The 17,901-nt window shown below is 31.1% G+C and overlaps 2 protein-coding genes across 3 annotated transcripts in view; both read left to right on the top strand.

Moving 5' to 3' along the window:
• Nucleotides 1-285: 285 nt before the first annotated feature.
• On the top strand, nucleotides 286-12,205 carry LOC146527334 (peptidoglycan-recognition protein LE-like). Of its 2 annotated transcripts, XM_085205944.1 has the most exons (5): nucleotides 293-789; nucleotides 2,625-2,777; nucleotides 3,634-3,822; nucleotides 4,778-4,929; nucleotides 6,651-12,205. In XM_085205944.1, the coding sequence occupies exons 1-5, from the start codon at nucleotides 411-413 to the stop codon at nucleotides 7,059-7,061; spliced, it is 1,284 nt and encodes a 427-aa protein (XP_085062070.1). In that variant the 5' UTR covers nucleotides 293-410; the 3' UTR covers nucleotides 7,062-12,205. The 2 variants fall into 2 exon arrangements, with proteins under 2 accessions (XP_085062072.1, XP_085062070.1); XM_085205946.1 differs by lacking the exon at nucleotides 3,634-3,822 and having other exon boundaries at nucleotides 286-789.
• Nucleotides 12,206-15,216: 3,011 nt separating this feature from the next.
• Nucleotides 15,217-17,901, top strand: part of LOC146527333 (sodium channel protein Nach-like) — a 35,582-nt gene continuing 32,897 nt past the window's right edge. The window contains exons 1-2 of the mRNA XM_085206160.1: nucleotides 15,217-15,491; nucleotides 17,719-17,815. Coding sequence (XP_085062286.1) covers nucleotides 15,310-15,491; nucleotides 17,719-17,815 — 279 coding nt within the window. The 5' untranslated portion in view covers nucleotides 15,217-15,309. The remainder of the gene's footprint in view (nucleotides 15,492-17,718; nucleotides 17,816-17,901) is intronic.

Genomic DNA, 17,901 nt, shown 5'->3' with positions numbered 1-17,901 from the left:
CAATGACAATACTGATTATATTGCTGCTATTGCTCTATGACAAATGTATGTAAATATTTTTTTTCTATTTCTTAATATAAGTGCACAAACAACCATCTCTTCGAAATTCATTTTATCAAGTGTAAAAAATTTCGTCACTGTCATCGCAAGTGCGCGCAGTGGCGAAAAGTATGGTGACATGTCAGTGACAAAAAGTTTATTGTCACCGTGACAAAAGTCACCAGTGCGCGCTAAGGGTTAGGGTTTGTAAGCGTTTGCCAAGCAATCACAAAAATTAATTTTAAAAATTAATATTTAATCTGTGCTCATTTATAGATTTAGATAATATTTTATCTATATTTCATGAAAACAAAAGTGCTATATAGTATATACCTATTACATTATTTAAAATGTAAGAAAACAATAATAAAATGGCATCAAAATTAGAGGAACTTAGTGCAAACAACAATATTGGTATTAAAATCGAAGGTGATTTGGGCGATCTACAAGTAATCGAAGAAAGTGACAGCGAAGACGATGAATCATTTCAAAATCAAAAAGTTTTACAGACGTTCAATAACAAAACTTGTCTTCCTCCAAATTTAATTCAGAATCATGTACCAGTTTTTGAGAAAGTCAACGTAGAGAACTCTGAGCATGTACAATTTGGCAATAACACTTATTTTAATGGACCTGTTACTATTAAACAAGTGGTGCACAGCAAATCTGGTAAAGATAACTCAAGCTACGTTCAAGATAAAGACGATGTTTGTGATCATCACTGTCAGCAAGAAGAAAAAAATATCGAGAGTAAGTTACTTTTGTAGTCTATTTTTTTACCTAGGAGACATTAAGTCTAACTCACACTCTCTTTATAGCATATCTTAGAACTGAACTGTAACAATTTCGTGCAGTTGATAGTTGCAGTTTTATATACAGATGTTAAAAACTTGCCAAATTTATAATTTAATGCATCGAATTCGCTTTTACATTACAATTTATTTTCATATGGAAATGACTAAGAGTTGCATATGATATAACACATAAGTGCCTGTATGCAGATATAGACTAAAATGGGTTACATCAAACTATTAAAATGATGAAGTAATTTAGAATATAGCCTACTCTGCAAAATTACTATTCAATACAGAAATTGTTCTTTAATATAAATCAGTAGTTCTTGGGACTAGTATGTTCAAAATTGTTCTATTATTCTCATGGTATAATATAAATACATTCCTTTCACACCAAATCATTAACTTATTTGGCCTTTTTAACTGGGATGATGCTTACTAGCATAGCATAGTATATTATACATATTTTTATATACAATTGAAATTCCATTATCTGGCCCTCAGTTATACAGTTTCACAATTATCCAGACTATTTATATTATTTTACAACTTACTACAATGAAACCTAAGAAAATTTATATGTTTGTATAAGCTGTGTGTTGGAAAATGTTAATAATTTCTTAATATACTTAGATTTTTTTTCTTTGATATGTACATGTTGCTTTTAATATTTTTTCTTTAACCAGCTTTTCTTTATACATTTGATTATTTGGATTTTCATTTATCCAAATGACTAACAACAACAATTAGTCTGGTTGATCGAGTTTCTACTGTATCTAATATCCTAATTAGTTAGATTTGATAATTCTTTTTTCATAGAAGCAGACTTCCCATACATTGATAAAAAAAAAACTCAACTCACAGTGCTTCCAGAATTTGGCCGAAAGTGGAGAATGGAAGTGTCTTAATGGTAGTGGAGTGTCTTAACACTAGATTCCCAGGTTCTCTCTGCCTAATCCGCCATGTGTGGGAGCAGGGGAACAAAAAAATTAAAAAAGCCAATTATAATAATAAAAAATAATTATTTAATTGTTCATTTACTGCTTTACATGTAAGACAATGCTCAAATTTTTACAAAGTTAAATGAATTTGATATAGTTAAGCATACAAATATAGTTGTTTTCTTTTACCTTCTTTGTTAAGCTCAATAACTTTTTTACTTTGAGTCAGTTTTGTACATAATGTGGCCTATGATGAACAAGTTATTTTTACAACACCATTTCTCTATTGATAATATTACCAGTTAATTTCAAATTAACCACAGTAATTAAACTTTAAAGATTTATATTTAACCAACTGCAATAAAATTGAATTGCTTTTTTATAGTCAATTACATGATTTTTTTGCTTCACACTGCATTCTACAGATAGCAAAGTAGGCAGGGGGAACCTGGGAATCTAATGTTAAAAGGCAGGCAGAGGGAACCCAGTGTTAAGGCACTCCGTTCTCCACTTACAGCCGAATTCTGGAGGCATTGTGTGTTGAGTAGCAGAACTAAGCGCCGCGCTTGGCCTTGACACCAGAGCGAAGAAATGGAAATATAAACGTAATAAATATTTGACTTCATCGAGCCACCCATTATTGAACCCACAAAATTATGAATATGAAACTTAAAAATGGTAAATTTGGTGTGTTGAGTAGGATGAATTTAAAATTTAAAGAGACGAATTTAATGCGTCAATGGGATTTTAAATCCTATATACATACTTAATATAAAGACAATATATTTCTTATATGTTTATTATAATTTGCCTTTGCATTAGCATTAATGAACGTAAATCAATTTTCCAGCAAGAAAAAAATTATCAATATTACTATGGCATAAAATCACATTTTCCACAATTTGTATAGCCATAATTGGAAGTATAATTGCTATTGTACTTCTTATACCTTATAAAAGCGATCAACATGACTCTCAAACAGATTTCGAGACATTCATTAGTGGTGAGTAGTTTTTCTTTTTAAAGTTAAGCAAAATTATATGAATAAATTATTATTTGAATTATGAAATAAATTATACCTTACCTAGCTTACCTTGCACCACTTTACTGTACCTTGTGTACAGCAGGGTAGGTAGATTGAACATAGTGTTAAGACACTCTGTTTCCAACAATTAGATATATTAAATAAACTTGTGATGATAATTATTTAAATTAAAATAAATGTTTATACATATAATTTATTCATGAACTACATATCATTTAATACTAACTAAAGAATATGTCTCCTTTTTTACTTTTTATTCAATTTCATGCTGTATCCCACATATTGCATTTGTCATTTAAACTTACTTTTTTATATTTTTGTATTATATTATATTTAGATTTTCACTCACTCACTGAAATTAGTTTTAAATAGTACTTTTTTTTAAATATATCAATCATTGCCTAAAGAAAATATTGTTACAGTATATTATACATTTTATTATTGTTACACATTTTTTTACTATTTATATAGAAATATACAAGAAAAACATAGCTTAAGTAATTAAAACTAGTCAAATAAAAATCACAAATACTTTTATATGTAATTAACTTATACAGAAGGTATTAAGTGATAAATTTCTCCGTTCTTTACCAATCTCATAAGATGAGGAGATAAGGAAAGAAAGGAAATTCAGCTGCATGCTGTATCCAGCATATGACAGGGCACCCTGTAGGGAACCTTGTGTTAAGGAAGTGTACAGAACGAGAAAATGAATATATGTACTAGTTTTCCGAAATGGGAATCAAATTTACTGATAATGTCACAATGCACCACAATGGCCTCTATAACACAAAAAATATATTATTTATTTCAGCTAATACAACGGTGGTGGGCTATTGTATTCTGAATTTTCAACCGCTCATCATGTCAGGGATATTTATCGTTCTAATATTGATATTATATACCTCATTACTAACAAACGAAAGTATTGGTAAATGTATGGTGTGTGTTAGAGCTAACAAGAAGGGAGCTGCGAATTATGATGTATCTAAATACGGTGAAGGTATGGTATATGAATACTTCAAAGTATATTAATTTTAGTTAAATTAAAGTTTTAACTTTTAATTGTACTTGATAAGTTCAGCTTCACGCTGTATCCCGCACACAGCAGGATAGGCAAAGGGAACATAGTGTTAACATACTCCGTTCCCCCTTTCCCCCTAATTCTGGAGGCATTGCATTGTTTAGTGGCGGATCTCAACGCGGCGCTATTGTCTCGATACCAGAGCGAAGAAACGGAAATATAGATTTAAGTAAATATTTCGTTTCCTCGAGTAGGCATTGAACCCACAACCATCGCAGCTTGTGCCCCGACTTGTAACTTGATAGAAAATATACTATCAACAGATTGTTTCTTAGTAAAATCTTAGTATTACACTGTTCAAGAATATTTAGAGGATAAGCATGTATGGAATTAATGTCTATTGAATGTCGGGCAGGATAGCTGCCAGCTAATGTAATAGTAAAATATACCATTGACTTTAAAAAGAGCAACTGTTGAGTTTCTTGCCGGCTCTTCTCATCAGAACTGCCTTCCGAACCGGTGGTAGCTTTTTGTTCATATGTTCATTCGACGATTCAAAAGTGCTTATAATAATTGCCTATTTGAATAAAGAATATTCTGAATTTGAAAAAAATTTGAATTTAGAAATTTGAAATAAATAAAACCTACCTAAATCTGCCTGCCCTGCTGTGTGCGGGAATGGAAACGTAAAGCTGATTTATTTATTTATTATTATTTTTTTATTTATTTTTAGAATGATAGTAATAGATATTATTATTATTTTATTTAAATAATATTGAATAGAGTTATAAAACTGATTTAGATGAATCTTTAAAGTAATATAACTTATACATGAAAATAGCGCATAGGCTACAATTCATGTAAAGTTTTTGTATAATTTGGCTATCGGGTCGCTTTTCATTTATATTTATAAATGCCAATGATAAAATTTCAGATGATCCATTATTAGTATCGTCAAATAATGTAAGGATAGTGCCACGATCGGATTGGTTAGCTCAACCCCCCACGGGGTCTTTGAGTAAACTGAAGGTACCGGCACCCTGGGTTGTTATAGCCCACACAGCAACTGAGAGCTGCTTTACACAGGTAGGTTATTATTATTTTAGAAACATGTGTAATTTTTTAATAGTGACATTTGAACCTGCTCCTCTTGGAAACCAGGTCATTTCTGGTTTGACATAATTAAATATTGTGCTAGACATATCATAGTAGTAGGATAGTGTCTATATATTATATTGCTGAGAAGGCATCGTGTCGCAATGGTACATCGTCCGACTATAACGCGATGGTTGTAGGTTCAATCCCCACTTGGGGTACAGAATTACTGTATTGGCAAACGAAAAACGTTAGGTTACTTTATTCAACTTATCATATCTAAAATTCGCCGGAAAGTGGGGAATGGAGTGTCTTAACACTAGTTTTCTCTGTCTACCCTGTTGTGTAGGAAAGTTTATTTTTTTCCCCGATCTGGTAGACAGTGCAGCATTGACTTACGATATTAATCTTTAACTCGAATTCAGGCAGTTCAGTTTATTAACACCAAGTTGTCATGTCCACGCTGCACTGCGGGATAAAGCGTGAAGGTAACAAACAAGAGAGGTTACTCACTACAAATAAAAATCATTGTTAATATCTTATTGTCTATCCTAATAATAATTTATTTTACTTGTTTATTATTATGTATTTCTGTCCTTATGTCATATTGTTTTATTATTATTGTAGTCTGGTTGTGAAAAGTGCGGTGTTATTTTCCGTCATTTAGCACATCATGTCTATAAAATCACTGGGGCAATTAAGTAATGTGTTCTTTTTTAATATAGAGATCACAATACTCACACATACACAAGACATTCGTTCCAAACCACTATTCTACAAATTGTTTTTTTTTTTAGTTTAATAGTATAATATAAACATATATTTCTTTAGACCTTACTAAAAACTAGACTTATGTAGTAGGTATTATATAGTATTATTTAAGTACAGTTTCTATATTGATATTTATATCCAAAGAGTAAAAAGTCGCGGCGTTGAGGTCCGCCACTCAACACGTGACACGTCCAGAATCCGGCGGAAATGGGGGAGCGGAGTGTTTTAACACCAATCTCCCTATGCCTACCCCGCTACATGCGTGATACATCGTGAAAAAGGAAAAAAATATATTTATAATATTTAACATTTCTGGACATTAAATGGATACTTTATAAAAACCTTCGCTGTCAATGATACTTTGTTGTGCTGTTACTTTTTAAATGTGCGGGATGTATGTATTTAGCACAATGTGTTATCTGAAGAATCTGAAGTGTGATAAGAATTGACGAACTGCTGGCTTACTAAGAGCTCGTAGAATTACTCATATCTATATTATTTGCTTACATCTTATATATAAGCAGATAAAAAAGGATTCATTGTGGATGGTTTATTTTTATTGTTCTTGGAATCATGGTGGATTCGTTAATATAGTTCACATATTGGATAGATTATTAAATATATTTTTTTTAATTTCACGCTGTATCCCGTACAGGTAGGCAGGGGGTAGGCAGAGGGAACCTAGTGTTAAGACACTCCGTTTACCACTTTCGGACGAATTCTGGAGGTATTGCGTGTTGACTGGCGGAGCTCAACGCTTCGCTTTGCCTCGTTACCAGAGCGAGGAAAATGTTAATATTTAATTTATGTTCCATTAAATATATGTGCAAATTGATACGAGGACGAGGGTGGCGGTGCGGAGCGGGAACAATATTCTATTTCTATTTTTGTCTCTAAATTTAATACTATGTAATATTTATACAAGTTTCTCCCTATTTCAGAGTCAATGCGTCTACCGGGTGCGTCTAATACAGATGTTTCACATAGAATCTCGAGGTTGGTTCGACATTGCTTACAATTTCTTAATAGGCGGCGATGGCTCAGTCTACTATGGCAGGGGGTGGGACTACCAGGGCGCCCATACGAAGTTCTATAACAAATATAGTATAGGTATAGCGTTCATAGGAACGTTCAATACTGAGGTGCCCAATCCTAGACAATTGGACGCCTGTCGAAAATTAATCAATCTAGGTGTCGAGCTGGGGAAGTTGTCGAAGGATTATAAACTTTTTGCGCACAGACAGCTAATGCCGACTCTGAGTCCTGGTGACAGAATATATAATATAATCAAAAATTGGCCCCATTTCGTGCACAATGCGACCGATTTGGATGCCTTGATACATAGTACTTAGACTCTTTAAGTTTTGTTTTTTTTTTAAATATTATTGTTATTGTATCGTATATAATTTAATTTGATAAATATTACATTAGGATTATTATCGTAAGCTTACAATTTGTGCTCCTTTATTATAAATGATGTATTACGCGTTAAGAATATATATAAAATCATTGGTTGATGTTTACGTATTTTAAATGAAACTCTAACCTGATTAAACAATTGTATTTAGAAATACACATTCATGGAATTGTTTTGAAGATATTTCAGTGTCCGTGGTCATTGGTACACTATCGGAATATAGTTTTAAATTAATCCGGTTAAAGTGTTTAATTTAAAACCATTAAAAAAGTTTAATTCATTTATTTTGTAACGGTTGACTAAGTCATCGTTCCGTTTTGCACATTCCGTTTGCATGTAATATGATAACGGAAATTATATCAGAAAATATTCATTTAAGTGTTTGAATTTCAACCTACACTCATGCACTGAAACTACTTATTTGTCTTATTATTTTTCATTTATTTTTCTGTACTAAATGTACATAATATGTATTTACATGTAAAAAGTTCCCATACCATAACCAATAATCGATAGTAACTATTATTAATAATATTATTAATAACTGTATATTTTAAATGAATTATAAATTATATAACATATAATTTAAAAACCGCAAAAAATATATATCTTATTATAATTTATATTATAAATGTGTATTTTTGTGATGATGATGTGGTCTACGCGTATTGTGGCGCAGGCTAAGCTTCGTTTTGTTCGCTAGTTCCTTTTATATGTTTTTGAATAATATATATTCCATTAAAAATATCTTAATGTATATTTTAATTAGTACTTAAATATTTTTTATTATTATTGACACAGATTTTGTACACAACATAATATGTGTATTACAACATATTTAGTTTAATTTTGTATAGTATAGTATTTAAATTATAGTTAGTAATGTGATTGATTGTATTTGAATACTACAAGTCATTATTGCAACTTATATGAATAAATATGTGATTAGGAAGTGTGTTCAGAGAAATACTTATGGTCATATGGTTTTTAGGGTTCCGTGCTGAAAGGGTAAATCGGGAATCTATTTCTATGACTCCGCTGTCTCTTTTTTTCTCTTTTTCGCTTTATCTGTCCGTCTGTCTCATGAACTATAATAGTTAGACAGTTGAATTGTTCATAGATCATTTATTTCTGTTCCCGCTATAACAAAAAATATTAAAAGACAAAATAAAACAAATATTTAAGGGGCTCTCATATAAAAAACGTGTTTCTCTTTGCCGTTTTTATAGATAATGGTATGGAACGATTCATGCAGCTTACAGCCAATCACAACATTTTTTACTATTTTATATACAGTTATTATCACGAATGAAAGTGTTCGAATTCGTAATGGCACTTGTCCAAATATTTTTACCGATATTATTAATACTTTTGAACACTTAAAAGTAAATTCCAAACTAATTTCAATAGAATACCTAAAGGACTAATAAAATCGATTTGCGCATGCGTCTTATATGCAAATGTCAAATTATTAATTAAACTACCGCCAGTATAGTGCAAAGTAAGGCTTAGTAGGTCAAATCGATACAACGAAAACCGCGCGTCGATCATAGTTATATAGATATAGCTTTTTGAACAACGTATAGACAAGATGTGTGATTATTTTTTTATATGTTAATACTCTTTGTTTTTTGTTGTAGTTGAAAATTACTTGATGAAAACTTTTTTATTCTGGTATAAACGTAACAATAAAATTAGTAAAAAATTTTATTAAAAATAAGTCATTAAAATATATACTGTTATACGTGAATGAATTAAACAAAATCAATAAAATCATGTAAATATTACTAATTTAAAAAAAAAATAAGTCATGTGTCCTAATCATATTAATTTATGCTAGAAAGAGAAAAGTTGCCTGTTGCCTTTCTTATAAAGCTATTCAAAGTATTAATAACTAATTTACCGATAATTCACATAACTGAATAGGTGTATTTTTTCAAAATTCTTAAATAAATGTAATATTATGTCTTTATTCATATATGACGATTTTGTAACTATTGTATTTGATTGGTAATAATAGTTTTAGTATGGAACTATCGAGCTTAGTTAAATAATAGATTGTAAATTGAAAACATACATATAATATAGTGTACCGTTATTTTGTTTGCATTGTATGTATGTAAATATATATAGTTCATCCATAGAAATGTTGACGTTATTTTGTAATAAAAATTAAAATGATTTTGAAATTGTTTAAGAATTTAAATACTAATATAAAGTGGTTGTGAGATAAGGATAGTACGGCTAAGGAACCCTAATTACCTGAATAGGTATTTCATATATACAATAGGAGGAAAACAACATTTCAATACCGGTGTTCTAAATTGAAGAACATAATTACTTTATCATTTCAATGTATCGACGACATTATAGAAAAAATGGATAATAACATAAAATGAACATGTCCTTGATTCGATGTCCACGTGTATTCGTGGACGTATTTGAATACCTACTTATTATAGATTCTTGTTTATTGCAACTTTTTATGATTTTCAAATTATTTTATTATATCTCCTTTGTCTCCTTATCAGTGAAGTGATTATAAAACAATATTTAAAAAATTATTAATTAATTTATTATTAATTTGTAAAGTTGTATAACTTTGATATGTTGCCCAAATGCATTGACTTGTTGAACCGATGTGAAAAATCAGCTTGAAGCTTTTTCCCGCATTAGTTAGCTGGGGAGAGGGAGCCTAGTCTTAAAACGCCTTCTTTTCTTGTTCAATGTTTCTCGAAATATCATTTGTTAAATGGCAGAATTACAATTCCGCGCTTTGTATATTAGAGCAGCAGCAGAGGAAATCAAAGTAATTTAAATATAAACATTTCTGATTGCATTGGAGATCGAACCCACGATTGTTACGTTATCCCATTGCCCTTCGAAGGCCTCACTCAACCTAAGAGATTGTCTTTACACAAATAATTTTCTAACCGAATTTTCTAACCGCACAGCACGTCACAAACTTAAATATCATCCACACCATCTGGGTACGTGGCACTCCACTACTGTGCGGTTTCGTACAAATTTCCTTCCACGCGACGAACTGTGGAACAGTCTACCCGCGGCAATGTTTCCAGGTCGGTACGATATGGGTACCTTTAAAAAGCGCGTCTATCTCCACCTCAAAGGCCGACAACGCACCTGTAGCTCCTCTGGTGCTGCACGGGGTCGTGGGCGGCGGTGATCACCATCAGGTGACCCTAACGCTCGTTTGCCTTGTCCTTTTTTTTCTACCATAAAAAAATATATATATTAGTCTTCTAGCAACATAGTGGCCTGATTTCCGTTAGCTTATGACATTTAGAAAAAAATATCTATTAATACGTGAACAAATAGACTATTAACAATTTGTTGTTTTTTTGAGGAATTTAGGAAATTACAAAACGAAAATTTACTTAGTTCTATATATTTTTATTGTTTATGCCAAATGACATTGTAATTGTTTTAATGTTATAAGATCTTTTTTAGTTATATCTATCTTCTTTAGAGATATTAAATTTCAATTTGTACATGTTTTGTAAGCTCTTTTAGAATGTTAGAAATAATCATGGATAGTGTGATATGTTCTATCTACATACAAGTTTTTAGTTTCGCGCTATAGATGAAGAAAATCTATTCTTAATCCCTTCCGTTCTTTATTTTCCACCCGTTCTTGAAACGTTCCGTAAACAAACGCCGAGTTTTGTTTTTCACGGCAATCATTTTCTTGTAATTAGCTCCTTTTAATAATTTACCCAATTGATATCGAACCCATGACCATCGCGTCTATAGTCACACACGGTCACACTGCGCCACAATGTCTACGAAGCCATATTAAATACAGTATTGCATGTTCTACGAACTGGCGATGTTGCTTGAACGTATGTTCCTCAATGATTGACGATCTGTCCGTGGATTTACTTTTAATTAAGTTCTTAGTGTAAGTGGAGTTTTGCTGAAATTAAACGAGAAAATGATATCGTTTGAACAATGTATACTAGGTAAGCTTTAGTTTTTGGTTATTTTTTTTAAAAGATAGATTTTTTTATATTTTTTGTAGTTAACCTTTGAACTTTAGGTTACTTAATGAAAGGATATTTAGGAAGACCGATCAAAATTAACTATTTAATGCTGTAATGTTCTATTTTTCTAGAAAAATATAAAATATTTGTTTTCATCTCATATCTTTTACAACAAAGGTTTTTTTTAGTTTTAAAGAGTCTAAAATAATATATTTTTTGTTATTTTTCTTCTACAGTATGTTACAGATTTATTAAATCTTTCAACTTAAAACCTAATTTTCAATTAATAATAAATAATTGTTATAAAAAGACTGATAATAATGTTTTCATAACAATTAATTATACATGATTTCCACTTCTTGTATTATTTACATAGTATTATTGTAATATAGTGCATTTACTTGTATAGTATATAGGTCACAATGCTTATCATAAGAAAAAAAATATATTTTATTTACAAATTTAGATTCAAGTAAATTTAGTTTTCTATCTATCAAAACTCATCGTATTCGATATATATATAGTTTTATAATGTATTCTATTATTAGTTGCCTTTTTTAGAATGTTATAAAATTTATTCAATTGTTATTATTGTGGTTTTGGTTAATTACAATTTATGTAGTTGAAGTAAGCTTAGTAACCTAATGTTACCATAGTGCCTTGAATAATGTTCAGAAATCTTTATACGGTGCTATTTTTTTATAACTATGTAATGTTAAAATGCTCATATGAATATCTTTTTTCTATAACCGATTAAAACTGTATATAAAATAATGTTGAAAGAAACAACCACATGTAATTATAGTGTTATATTAGTATTGAAATTGTAAAACATCCTTTTGTACAAATATTTTATAAAACAATGTGTTCTGATACAACCAAATACCAAATAAAATATAATAGATATAATATACATAAAACTTAACGCCACGCATTGTCGAAGCGCAACGAGATGTCTGATAAAATTATGAGACACTGATGTGTCTCTCAACTACGCTACACAGGTAGCGTTATACGAATACGATTTTTCTCCATTTGTTATGCTTTTCAATAATATAACAATTTGTAAAAAGTATACATTGCATTTATTGTTATGTTTTTTTTTATGTATATTAAATAAAAATATGCCACAAGATAATAAGTCTTTTTATATTATTTTTTCCATTTTTTATTTAACAAAATTTTAATTTGTAGTCCGATATTCCGCTTCAGAAATGTGCAGGTGTCTGTTATATAATGAAACTTTTGATTTTTTTTAGGAATGATTCAGAGTAGTAGAATTTATTACACCATGGTTGGCTTGCCAAATTATTGCCAATAACCTTTAATTAAATTTGTAGTGATTAGTTTTTGTTAATAAATTATAGGTACATGTTTTTTAGTGGACCTAAAAATTTTAAAAAGAATAATGAAAGGAAAAAAAAATGGTTGCCGGATCTCAGTCAGCGGTAAACATGGGTTGTGTAATGCACACGTGTTTTATTGTTGAATATTTGCAATTATATGTTTTTAAGTGATCAATTTAAAGTTTATTCTTTTAACAACACTAACTTATGATTGTTTGTAGAATAAGAGCTGCAAGCTGACGCTGCCTTCATTTAGATTCTGGGTGACTGTGACCAAAGGAGACGAAATGGTCGTGCTGCTTTGAGTAATACAAATATTTTTTTTTAGTTAATTATGTAATGAAAAGTTCTATTGTATTATTTACAGAAACAGTTCACTTAAAAATATATTATTCATACAAAAATAGTTAAAGAACATCTGTTTAACATTTTATTATTAAAAAAAATATTATTAAAAAACAGATACCTTCAGATTTCAGCAGTAAATGTTGTTAACTTTACTTAAAATTATTTAATAATAATAGAATTAGAGCAAGGAAATTGCAAAGCATTAGTGAATTTTAAATAAATATATTAAATACAATAATTTTGCACAATAAATTTTAGAAAATACTCACTTAAAGTGAATATAAGTACAGACAAAGTCATTAAAGAGACATTCGTCTTTTTTTTTCTAAATAGGTCCAAAAACAAATATAGAAAGAACTCTACGTTACGATGTAGAATAAAAAATGACGTCATGAACTCATGAGGTCGTCGTAGTGCAGGGGCACAAACATGCATTATAAACACGATGGTCGTGGGGTCGATTGCCACTCGGAGGAATGAATTATTAAATATTTTTATTTTTAGGCCAAGCGCGGCGTTGAGTTCCTACACTCCACACACAATGCCTTGAGAAATCGGCAGGAAGTGGGAGACGGAAGTGTCTTAATAGAAACGGAGCGTAACATTAGGTTCCCAGGCCCTCTGCCTATCCTGCTACGTACGGCATACAACGTGAAGCGTGAAAGGAAAATAAATAAAAAAAAAAAAAACTATTCAGTAATGTAGAATTCTTTTATAAATATTTTTTATGGCAATATTCAAATTTTATTAATATCGAATGTTTTATTAATTCTTTTCTGGAAAATAATGAATACAGATAATATGTAAGGTTTAAATTAAATTACATTTAATTTGATAATATAAAAATACTTCACTCAGTATAGTATCTAATATTCATATTATAGTATAGTTACAATTTCAGTCCATTTCTGTGTGGTTGATGATATTACCACTAGATTATTCTTTGGCCTTACTACATGGGATCTAACCGGTTGTACGGCCTTCTCTCTTTGATTCACAAGCTCTATATTCATAATGAACCAGTAGCAGATTGAACGTAGTTGTGCTTTTCACAAAAACTTTTTAGTGCAAGCTTTTATTTATTACATATGTAGGTATGTATATGTTATTTTATTGCATTTAAAATAAGCTAGTGGTTTGTTACTTAATTCTTCCTTAGTCGCCACCTTAAGACATTGCAGCGGAACTGAACGACGCGTTCTGTCTTACCATACTTTCATATCTTTGAAATTCGTAGGGATATATCGCAAATGGAATTTATATCCACAATCGTTGTAGTTGACTACAGAAAAATATAAACCTATGTATAAATAAGGCACAATTCAACTAGGCCGTGACGGCGTTGTATATCTAAGCAATTTCAGCGTCAGGCTTTTACAAGCACAGCAGGAAAGACAGAATGTAGATAGTGTTAACTCACTCCGTTTCCCATTTTTCTCTCAATTGATTTGATACATTACTTGCTTAGTAAGAAAACTCGACGCACAACTTCATTTATGACAGTGGTTTTTTTTTAGTGTCACGCTGTAACTCGTATGAAGCAGAGTAGGGTGAGGAAGCCTACTGTTAATACACTTCACACCCCACTGTCAATGAAAATAATTTAAATATTACATTTTTTTCGAGTTGGAATCGAACCCACAATTAGTTGTTTAACTGTAAGCTCGACTTAAAACTATCCCATAAAGATGATTGTCGGACGGTTGAAATTAATCATAGTCTATTTATTAAACATATTATTTCGACATTCACCGTGAAATTTGAACGATTGTCGATTCTATGATATTTCATAGAATAACGTGTTTTTTTTATGAATAATTAATATATTCAGCTTACCATTTTTTTATTTTAATTATACGTTTTCATGAATAAAAGATTGATAGCAACTGTAAATATTGTTAGCGATACGAAATTAATTGAGTACGTGGTGATGTTAGCAAGATTTTCTTTTTCAAAATAGTATGGTATTATTTATTAATTTATTTTGTGAAAACATTCATAAAATATATAATAATAATGATAGTTATATCTTAGGAAATTGTCTTCTTAAAATCGATAGGTACCACGTACATATTATATTTTTTCTGATATTTAATTATATTAATAAAATCTATTTTCTTTACGTAATTGTGTTTTGTCAGAGTTGAGCTTAGATATAAAGATATTTAAACATTCGCCGAATGGGATTCGAACCTTTTAAAACGAACCTTTTTATAAAAATTAATATTATAAAAACAGACACAGCTAAAATATTTTTTTTATATAAATCTGTTTCAATAATTCAGGTAATGTTTTCATGACTCCCATTCCACACTCGACTCCTTATCTAGTCGATCAAAGCAATATAATTACCGACACACTCGTATGTCCGTATGACATATTATACCTATTTTTCATTCTGAATAGACATTCATAATTTTTCATTTTAAACAGAATTCCCATTGGTTATAAGTTAAGGTTACTTTTTATAATTCTGAAAACCACAATGGTTCATTACAGAGAGCCTAAGATGACTAAAGTGAGGAATAATAAGAGAGAGAGATTAGAGAGACCAGCGAGATTGTCCCGTTGGAAGTATTGTACGACGAAGTTCTTTCAGTTCTGTAAGAGAACTGATTTGCACGGCTTTAAGTATATTGCTATGGAGAATCTTAGTGTGACTGAAAGGTTTGTATCCTATATCTTATAAAACAAAGTCGCTTTTCCTGTCTGTCTGTTGTTTCTAACTATTCTTCTTCTAAACCACCCAACGGATTTTGATGCGGTCTTCACCATTAAGTAGAGTGTTTTTCGTAGAAGGTTTATATATAGTTTATTATTTGTACATTCTTATGTAAATAAACATAAATACGATAAATGTGTATACCCTCCTACCCGTTGAGACACTTTCGCGCATGCGCTGCTCTAATGGTAAGTACTACATGAAAAAATGTACTAGAGTATTGTTCCTCTTAATAAGATCTACAAAAAAGTCCGCGAGAGCATATTCGTATCTTTTAAGAATAACGTGTAGTGATAATTTTTCTGTCTAAAAATAATAATTTCAATATATGTTTTATTGTGAGGGATATTTTTCCATAATGGTATTAATCCTTATCCTTTAAAATACTTTATTAATTTTCTACGTTAAACGAAGATAAAATTTGCTTTTTACAATATTCCGAAATTGCGAATAGTTTTACAGAAAAACGCATTTAATTGTTGACACATCCCGCCGTTGACACATCAGCTGTATGTTACTCAAGTTTCACTTATCCCTTACTCACAGCATATAAATAAGTACATTAGTTACGTTGGCCATTTAATGTAGATCAAAACTGTCTTTTACTGTTTTTCATTTTCATAAGTACTTTAGAAGTTGTTACAATATCAAAAAAAATCCTTGCTGCGAAACGGCTCGCCACTCGCCATGCGTTCGCCGTGCCCGCTTGCCTTACACGCATCGGTGGTTCAGTGGTAGAATGCTCGCCTGCCACGCGGGCGGCCCGGGTTCGATTCCCGGCCGATGCATTCTATTTAATTTTCCTCACAGGCAGCCACGTCGTGCTTGCTTTTCATCAGGGACAGAATACCCCCTGGTGTTCTGTCCCTGATGAAAAGCATTAACCACAATCTCGGAAAAAAAAACCCGGCTGCCTCTATAGCAACGATTTAGTTAGATGCGTTTGCACGTATTGGATAATTGGAGTTGAATGTATTATTTAAGCGCGATATATTTGGTTTCACATTTTTTGTAGTAGTTATTAGTAGGTAGGTTTTTGCTTATAATTTCTTCCGTTTAAAAATTGTCATTTAACTATCTAAAAATAGTCATTTAAATATATTTTAATAAGTAATTGAAAAGATTAGTAGCACAAATTTAAAATAACGGCAAACAAATCCTTGCTGTGTGAAACAATTAGAAAATCCTTATTGAAACTACAAAAATGCGGGTTGAATTAGGGTTTAATTAATTTTCACATTATCTTTAGTGCTTTGCAAAAATACATTATATGAATAATCCAGTAGTTAAAGCGGGCGAAGCCGCAAGAGGGTCGCTAGTTTTAATATAAAACGTAAAACCCTTTTTCCCGTTCTAGTTGTAATTTCTGAAAATCATCTCGAAGATATTGTTGGGATCAGTGGTGGCACAAGCGTTCGCCTGTAAACGCGACTTGTTGTGGATTCGATTTCCATTCGGGGTAATCAAATATTTAACATTTTCATTTCCACGCTCTTCACGTTAAGTTCCTCCACTACTCACGCAACGCGTCCAGAATTATTACAATGGAAAAGTGTTAATGGAAACAGAGTGTTAATACTATCTTCCCTCTGCTTGCTCTGCTAGGTGCTAGGTAGTTTCGGTTGGTAACAGAATGCGTTACCAACGTGCGTCATAAAATATATTAAATCTACCCTCCTACTATTTACTTACGATATAAAATTCAGTGAATTTTGTTTTCAGCGGGGAATAGACCTTCCCTATCTTCTCCAAACTTCTTCTGCTTCTTAACTAAGTGAATTATGTTAATAATAAAAAATATTAGGTTTGTTCGAATAGAACAAAATGCTTACACAATCTCTTTTTGTTTGATAATATATTTCAGACCTTAAAATTGTGATGTTTTATTAGTTATTATTCACGCTGCATGAAATACATAGTAGGATAGGCAGAGGGAACCTGGGAACCTAGGCTTAAGACATTCCGTTCGCATTAAGATATTTCTGTACCCAACTTTGCACCGAATTTTAAGCTTAACGACGTTATCAGAGCGAGAAAATGAAAATGTTAAATATTTAATTTTCCTGAGTGAGAATCGAACCCATAATCGCTGCGTTTACAGCCGCATGCCTGTGCCCCTGCCCCACGATATATTTTTTGTATATAAATTGTATTTTGTATTATCTTTATTAGAAGCGTGTGGGGTGTAGCGGTGATAGTCAGCGTGGTCTGTGCGACTTTTTTCGTCATCACAGCGTACAAGTGGTACGCCAGAAATCCTATAGTTACGGTAAGTATTTTTTTATATTTATTAATATTACTGAGGCCATTATAGGTATTAGACTGAGGCCAGTCGAGGCCACAAGCGTGCAGGAA

The sequence above is a fragment of the Heliconius melpomene genome, chromosome 21, assembly GCF_056956725.1.
Source record: "Heliconius melpomene rosina isolate 202511_hmr_F chromosome 21, ASM5695672v1, whole genome shotgun sequence".
NCBI lineage: Eukaryota > Metazoa > Arthropoda > Insecta > Lepidoptera > Nymphalidae > Heliconius > Heliconius melpomene.
Note: the sequence above shows the minus strand (reverse complement) of the source record. Positions and strands in the feature narration are given on the sequence as shown.